The following is an 8,754-nucleotide window of genomic DNA, read 5'->3' as shown; positions in this document are numbered from 1 at the left end:
TAAAAACAAAGCATCCAAATAATTTCCAAAGCACTAGTGTGATCACTCACAACCAAATAAATGTGAAGCAGACTAGCATTCCCAAATTGTAATGCTATTCAATGGTTTTGTTGAAAAGTATAAGAAAATGGACAAGGGCAGATATCTGTTCCACCAGCACTGGTATCAGGTAAGAGAAGTGATCTTAACAACAACAAAAAAAAAGGCTAGAGAATACCTGGTGAAAGCTTAACCAGAAAACTTTCATAACTGTTACTACCCTACTAGGAAGATTTTAAGTCTGAATAAAGAACCTACTGGCTTTAACACTCTGAAGTCTATGAGAAGTTACCAAAAAAACTTAAGCTACATGATGTGTTGCTCAATAGAAATGAGGTTTACAAAACTGCTTTAGTCTCACATTAACATTTGTGATTGACATCTTTAATCACTTTGCACCAGCCTGGCAAAATAAGAGAAATTGTGTTAGTTGGTGGCAACTAAAAAATAGCTTGGAAACTAACAGATCTCTACTCAGAATAAGGCAATCCATTTGAAGGAGCAGGAGTAACTGGGCTGGAAAATTTTGCAAAGCTGGTTTACATGAAAATGTTTTGTCTCAAATTCAGACAATTCCTCAAACATGCATTTTTGGAGGGTATATAATTGGATGGATAATGTTGAAAGCAAACAAAACAAAAGCACATTGAGTAGAGCTCCCCAACATGGGGCGTTCTAGTTGACACCATCCTACCCAACAGCCTAAAAACCTTAGTTACTATGCAATAGCCTTCAGAACTCAGATTGTTTCTCCAGCATCAAGTCCAACTAACTTATACCACATTTAATTCAATAACTCTTTGCCTAGTTCCTATCACACTAATTTAGAGTCAAATCAGTGGTCCCTCTACCCTGACAGACTGAGATTAGTGTGTTATCTAGTAACATCTACTCCAAATAGATTAGCTCTTACTGTAGGGACTTGTCATAATGCACTCATGCTACTGTGGGGAACTCAAGACCAGGTCATCTTATCCAAAGCTTCAAGGTAATATGGAATTTCCAAAATCCCTGAAGACCCTGGCCAGCAAACATATGCACAGAACACTTAATGATGCTGCAGCCTTAACAATACCACTAAACTTCGTAGGAATATAGTTAATAATAACTACCTATTTTGACTCGTTAAGTTTACGCAAATTGAAAAGTTAATATTAAACACAAATCAAAATTCTAGTTAGAAACATTTTATTTAAATGTGCCAAATAAAAACCCACATTTTCTGATCATAGGATGTTAACACATTCAACAAAGATGTCTATGATCTTACTGCTGTGAATTTAGAGAGTAATAATCCAGATCCATTTTGGTTCGATGGTTGAAAGATCCTTCTCCTAGGTTACGCTTTACAGACATCACAAATCCCTTATAATAATGTAAACAAGGTAACTTTTCCCTAAAAGGTGAACTTGAGAACTTCAGTCCATTCTTTCAGGACTTGCACTTCTGCGTGGACTTCCTGAAGGGGAGCGACTACAAAGAAAAACATTAGGTTTGGAACCAATTAGTGTCCACTGAAACTTACTTTTCTCATGTACACGTCAGGACAACATTCCATTTCAATTTAAAGGTTGCCAAAGGTACTATAAGTCCCTACAGCAGAGACCTCAATTACGTGAAAGATTTATAGAGATGTTTTCTCCCTGCTTAAGATTAAGCTTAACAGCTCACTTGACAAAACCGCGGAGTTTACATACAACTATTTGAATATTTTTTTGTTTGACGTTAAATAGTGCTACACAGTTAACAGTTCAGTTGTGAGCTTGCAACCCAAGAATTTATCTTCCTCATGTGGACATTTCCCTTTTTACCTATTTTTCACAGTGGGAAAAAGTATGTTTCTTATCATGAAATTCTACAGTTTAAGCTTGATAAAACTAAATACATCTTACTGACCACTGTAACACTTTAAAATTAAATATTTCCACCAAAACTGTAAGCTAATATTGAAGCAAGAGAAGTAGTCATTTCAGAAACTCATCATCTAGTATTTTCACCTATATAGCACCAATTCTCCAAAGAGCTCAAAGACTGCAAAGCAGGCAGTAAGCAAACAAACTCTGCAAAGGCCACGTATGACAGTTAAGATTTGGCAACAGAACATTATTTAACTTACCTTCTTTTTGGAGATGGTGATCTGGACTTTGATCGGCTGTCAAAACATGAGAAATTCTATTAAGCCAAGGTACTCGCCAATCCTTTTCTTATCGTCAGAATACCAGGAAGTGAACCCCCAGATCGTCCTAAACTTAATCTGGAGGAAAAGCCTACACAGTCTTTGCTAACAAAAGTAATCTTCCAACAAACTGCTTTTCATACACTGTTTTATCATGATTAACCTTTTACTCTTTTTTAAACACATTTATCTCAACATGCTTCTCCATGCAATACAGGTAATTCCCAACTTACAACGAACCACACTTACAATAGTCCTTAAAAAAATTTTTTTTGGTACATCTTGCCGTTGGTAGTATGTACTACATACAACGTTGTAGTATATAATCTGCTGGTGTTATTTCAAACATTCAAAGATCGAATTTATAAAGATATTGACAACAGTGAGAAAAAAAGAGGCATTCAACTTAACATCAGAACAGGCTTATGGCTCACAACCGAGTCGCCAGAACAGAGCCCCATTTTAAGTCAGGGACCACCTCTGTAATCAGTCTAACGAGGGCTTCTTAATATAACTCCCTACATTAAGTTGTAAACTTCTTTCTCACGATAGTTTCAAATTCCATTATCCAGGAACTCCACCAACAGGCCACATATAAATGAAATTCTAAAGTTCGGTTTATTAAGTACTGTATGTTCCCACTTAACGCCAAGGCTTAAAATTAACACTTGAAATGTGAACAATTCAAAACACTTTGAACTCTTTGGATATTGGTGCCATGTAACTACAAGAACACTAGTCAGCTCTTTTGTCCTACCTGCTTCTTGGTCGTGAAAGAGACCTGGATCTTGATCTTGACCTTGACCGAGATCTTAAAAAATGCAAAATACAATTAGACTATCATTCCATAGGCATAATTCCCTTAAAACACCTACTAAGCCTACCTACCTACCTACTAGGTAGGCTGCGAATAGAGGCTAACACTGAGTCACGTGCAACTCTTGTCCTGTATCAGTCTAAGATAGGAACAAATTATCATGCTTTCAACAAGGGTATCAAAGATATATGGAACCACCATTTCAATTATTTCTATTATTCTCAATGAGCTGGATAACTGTCACAGTTCCCATACAGAAAAGCATACTGCGTCTCAAGTACCATGTAATATTCAAGGGAAATAAATGGCATCAATTACATCAAACATCACATTTCCAGTTTTCATTTCAGAAGGCTTGTATAACATGATTTGGTTTTAACTAGAGGTTTCAAGAACAACCAGAATGCTTGGAGGCAAGGACATGTTATCAGGAGGGACCAATCCCTGGAAAAGTACATCATGCTTGGTAAAGTACAGAATCAGCGAAAAAGACGACCCTCAACAAGATGGACTGACACAGTGGCTGCCAACAATGGGCTCAACCATAGTGATGATTGTGAGGATGACAAAAGACGAGACAGGGTCCTATAAATAGACATCTAATAAATAATAACCCAACCAAACCCATTGCCATCAATTGTTAACTCACAGCAACCCTACAAGACAGAAAAGAACTGCCCCACAAGGTTTCCGAGGAGCACTGGTGGATTCAAACTGTCGACCTTCTGGATATGCAGCCATAGCTCTTAACCACTACACCACCAGGGCTCCTAAAACCTAACAGAGGTATCAAACTCTTTTAGCCCATGGAGACCCCTGAAATGAGACTTCTATAGGTAATAAAGCTCTGTGAAAAAAGAAAGCCATCTTTAAGTAAAGCTTTATTCTTGGATTCAGCAAATTTGAGTCCCTGGGAGGTACAAATGGGTTAACAAGCTCAGCTGCTAATTGCTAAGTTGGAAGACTTCAGTCCACCTAGAAGCACCTCCGAATAAAGGCCTAGAAGATCTACCTCCGAAAAAACTACCCACTGAAACCCTACAGAGCAGTTCTACTGACATGTGTGGGGTCGACAGGAGTCAGTCAACTGTACAGCAACTGGGTTTGGTTTCTTTTTTTTGGATCAGCAATTACCTTGGTTCAGGGCCATCAATTTGTCAGACGAACCAAATTAGGCCCTAACATACACATCTCTTTTAAAGATCTTAAGGTCCTGCCATCGAATCAAATGCATTCTATCTAAAGGTCCACACCTTTTCCAGATGGATGACAGGATTCAGAATTCCTGTATTTAAACACTTTGTGCTATTACTGAACAGCAATACCTATCCCCTACCATGGAGTCATCACCTCTAGCGTTCTTTATTCTCTAGAATTTTATATACTTTTGTCCTCTAAAAGGAGAGTAAGAAGCTGGGTTCCTTGCTTTTTAATTTCTTAAAATTTGTGCCTAAGCTACTGCCTGATTAAAAAACTCCGCATTCATCCACATGTACAGCACCACCCTCAACAACTGGGTCTCAAATTCACCTTACAAAAAAAACGAGAAACTATGTTTTGACTTCCTTCTAAAAATTCCTTCCTGGTTCTGATGGGCCTTATCAGAGCTCAGGCAACTAAGTCTTTCAGACCTGATATTCGTCTACACAATAGATAAAATCTGATACCAAGAGTTTATGGCAACATATGTAACCCAAAGTGTTCACTGAAATGATTTGCATTTTGGTCCCTTCTCTACCACCATGACCCAACAAACCTTAAAAAAATCTTTAGTTGTGCTTTTATCTGCATATCTAGAATAATATCCATGTTACAGATTATTTACAAACTCAACTTTTACATTTCAAGTATTCAAATATTTCCGGACCACTCATTTGAACCGTCCATAAGATAGTCCACTGCTGTCATTAAGACGTGATAATCCAAACAAATGAGGAAAAAAAACGTGCTACATACTGGAAATACCTCGATCCTTTTATAGAGCCAGACCTAGATCTTCTGAGCGAAGCTGATCTTGATCGTCGAAGAGATACAGATCTTGATCGTCGAAGAGATGCTGATCTTGACCTAAAAATTCAATCAAAGTCAAGACCATCTCCAAATAAGGTTAACACTTTTTAAGACTTGTAGCGTATTAAACAAGATCTCTCACCTGCGTCCTCTGCTCCTGCTGCGTGAGCGCGAGTATCGCCTTCCCCTGGATCTCGAATGTGATCTAGACCTTGACCTATTTTTCAAGTTAGAAAAAAACATGATATTAGAAGGTAACTCATTTATAAAGTTTGTATGCCTTTGCTGAAATCAAATCTCAAAACTATTTAAATTTAGTGTCTCATTTGAAAAAAAACAAAACAAAACAAAACAAAACTCTGGGCCTATTAGTTGTCTTTTTTTTTTTTTTTTAAACTACCTAAAAAAAGATTTGTTAAAAGCTGAATTACATCTTAGAATTACATAATACAAATCACTGTAATGTGTATTTAAAATAAACCTTGCAAGTTTGCAGGTCGACCCTCTTTGGCCCATGGTCTAGTAGATCTAGACGATCTAGAAGTATCTATAGCCGATCGCTGCATCTAGATGTTTTCTTCAATCTAACGACGATCAAACTGACAGCCAAATGAGCCAGGTGAGGCTTGATTGACGCAAGAAGATTTTTCTAGGTGGGAATGTGGTCAATCTGGTGTTCCTCTTTCTAAACCGGAGGGGGGCCCCAATTGTAAGCCAAATTTACTGTTACGGCGATCACCGTCTCAAATTTTCTGCCCTTTAAAGAATAAGGTGAAGCTAGGTGTAGATGACTCGAGGGGATCTGGCCTCTTATGCTGATCACCTCAAGGTCTAGGAGGATCTTAATTGTCGGATTTGCAAGGCGCCTCAGCATGATATCATAAGGCTCGTGACATTCTGAATCAAGGCGACTGACTCAAACGAAGAAACCTGAAAGGTTTTGACCAGGTTGATTATTAACATATTAACATTTGTTTAATTAAACAAAAATTGTAAAATACACCTGTACAATTAACATTCAAGTTTATAGAAAAATAAGTTTGTCCTTTGCTAATAAAAAAATTACTTGATTATCTAAGATACCAGCCACTCCTTTACCAAAATAAATACCTGCTTCTTCTTCGTCGGCTATAGCGATGACAATCGTAAGCATAATGTCCCTTTTCTCCACACTCATAACATCTATCATTGGGATCAAAGGGACGTCGGGCAGGTGGCCTATCAAAACGAGATCGTCGAGGCATTCCTGTTGATAGCTCAACTCTCACTCGGGAACCACAGATCACCCTATAAAATTAACAAAATTCTAATGTTAAAAATATACATGTGGATTCTAGATTTAGCAGTAAAGCTCTCTCCAACCACTCTTTACTCTCTTAATCTTCCGCTATCTTTACTAAGCCCTTCCAACTCCATCTTTTCTGCCCTCTTTAAGTCTTCAGATCTTAAATCATAAAATTATGATCAGCTATCCTCCAGACTACAGAGTCCAAGCTGGGCAACTAATTCATTACCTGGCACAGGAATATCTGAATGCACATTTTATAACTGATGTTTACTTACTTTCCATCCAGTCCTCGCACTGCATCCTCTGCATCTCTGGGATCTTCAAATTCCACAAAGGCAAATCCTGGAGGATTTCTTGCAATCCACACTGTTCTCAAGGGACCATAATAACTGAAAGCCCTTTCTAACTCTCCTTTGCCAGCACCAGTTCCCAGGTTACCAACATATACCTTGGTCTCTGTTTAAAAATGTAAAAAGAATGCATGTTATGCAAAATCCTGCCTAAGTTTGAATGAATTCTTTATTATAAAAAAATCCATCCTTAAGCGTGGGCAAAGCATGTCTAATACTCTTTGAAAGACTGAACCAGCAAAGCCTGTAAATTCCTGAATAACTGGGCTTTTGGCAAAGTTCTTCAGACTGTTATTTGCCGTCGAGTGGATTTTGACTCAGTGACTCCATGTGACAATAAAACTGCCCCCATAGAGTTTTCTATGGCTATAATCTTTAAAGGGAGCAGACTGCCAGGTCTTTCTCCCGCGGAGCTGCTGGGTAGGTTCGAACCGAGACCACCCTTCCATTAGCAGCCGAGCTTTCAACCGTTAAGCCACCTGGGCTCCCTCCTAAAAATTCTAATAAGACAAAAAGCCTCCAATACACATGCAAAGATGTGCGGTAGGGTATTCCGAGGCGTGGGGCGGCCCCGCCCCAGCCCCGCCCCCGGCGCGCAGGGAGCGCGCTGGCCCGCGGCGGCGGCTGCGGGCGGGCCCCGGCCTGGAAAGCAGGGCTGCGCAGGCTCTGGTCCTCCACGGCAACCGCTCCCGGCACAGGCTCGCCCAAAACTCCAGCTCCCCGCCCCAGAGCCATAAACTGCGCTTGGAAATAACTAAAAGAGAAACCAGGCACCAGACGTTAACGATTCTCTCTCTACTCCTACTCCGCAACTCGGACAGTTGTTTGACGAGAATGCACAGCTCTCAGCTACCACAATTTTGTTCCCTCTCAAATTCAACCTTGATTGTACGACTGCGACCAGATGCGCCCGCTAAAGTGGCGGGAAAGCGCTAAGGAAATGCGCCACCATGCTCGTCAATGTGCGCAAAATGGCAGCCGCCGCCGAGGGCGGGGGAAGGGAGCGGGCGGCCCCAAGAAGAGCAACGGGAAAATTGTGATCAAGGGCCCCGCTGCGGGATGCACCGGACGGCCAAAATATCCAGGAATTAATAAGGAGCCAGGGACGGCCATACACCCGCCCTCCTCCATCCTCCTGCAACAGCCCGCCCATGCTACCTCCGGCTTCGTATGGCGTGCGCCGAAGCCGCCATTACGCACGCGGAATAACCGTCTCCCAACCGCCGTGCTAACCCTACGGCCTCGCAATCCTCACTGCACCCACAGCCCTGTCCCTCGCCGGGCCCTAGTATCTTACCTCCTCCGTACCGCCCGTAACGCGACATGACGACTGGCCCGCGTGCTCGTCTCTTTTAGCTCGCAGTGCCCAGGTAATACGAACGCTGAACGTCCCCACTCGCCAACGGTCCAAGCGGCGCTACGAGGAAGAGCCCGGGTTCAGACTTATATATGCGGCGGATGAGCTTTGCGCATGCGTCATCTCGACGTTCTGCGCGGCACAAAGAAGCTGAGCGGAAACAGCGGAGAATCGGCGCGGAAGGAACTGAAAAGGCTAAAACGCCAATCACGGCGGAGGGATACGTTTCCATGGGAACGCCACCATCTCCTCAGTAAACCCTAGGGCTCCCGGTGGTATCCCGCCCATTCCCCTCCCCCTTTTCCAGTATCCTCCCTATTTTCTTTCCCTTTTCCCTCTCTCCCTTCCTGTCTCGCCAGTCTAAGAACCCTCAGCTCTAGGAATCTTACTGCAGGTGCATTATTAGGCCGACCTAATGAAAGTCTGTAAAATTTAATCGTTAATGTTGCAGCCGTCGCCGTTTTTCTACTGGGGCAACTGGCCTGGTCTGCTACTCAGTGGTCCTTAGGGCTTATCAGAGGTAATCGGAAGTTTGGCCAGGGTGAGAACTCCACGAACCTTGCTATTCTGCGTAGTTGACTCTGCACTCTCGACCTCAAAAGGGGTTATACCCCTAGGGCCTGGTGTGATGCTGTCTGCCTCGCACTGACCCTCCAGCCGTTTCGGAACCAGTCACCAATTTGTCAACAACGGGGTCCGAGTTTTTGGAATCTGAGG

General features: G+C 41.7%; 1 protein-coding gene across 2 annotated transcripts; it reads right to left on the bottom strand.

Moving 5' to 3' along the window:
• Positions 1-1,210: 1,210 nt before the first annotated feature.
• SRSF7 (serine and arginine rich splicing factor 7) lies at positions 1,211-8,111 on the bottom strand. 2 transcript variants are annotated; one of them, XM_003416086.4, is made up of 8 exons: positions 7,978-8,111; positions 6,606-6,786; positions 6,153-6,329; positions 5,185-5,259; positions 4,989-5,099; positions 2,973-3,026; positions 2,156-2,191; positions 1,211-1,512 (listed from the first exon to the last, which is right to left on the bottom strand). In XM_003416086.4, exons 1-8 carry the CDS (start codon positions 8,003-8,005, stop codon positions 1,458-1,460), a joined length of 717 nt encoding a protein of 238 aa, XP_003416134.1. In that variant the 5' UTR covers positions 8,006-8,111; the 3' UTR covers positions 1,211-1,457. The 2 variants fall into 2 exon arrangements, with proteins under 2 accessions (XP_003416134.1, XP_010594178.1); XM_010595876.2 differs by having other exon boundaries at positions 4,998-5,099.
• Positions 8,112-8,754: the final 643 nt, after the last annotated feature.

The sequence above is a fragment of the Loxodonta africana genome, chromosome 26 (genome assembly GCF_030014295.1).
Source record: "Loxodonta africana isolate mLoxAfr1 chromosome 26, mLoxAfr1.hap2, whole genome shotgun sequence".
Taxonomy (NCBI): domain Eukaryota; kingdom Metazoa; phylum Chordata; class Mammalia; order Proboscidea; family Elephantidae; genus Loxodonta; species Loxodonta africana.
The sequence above is the reverse complement of the archived record's forward strand: the minus strand, read 5'-3'. Positions and strand labels throughout refer to the sequence as shown.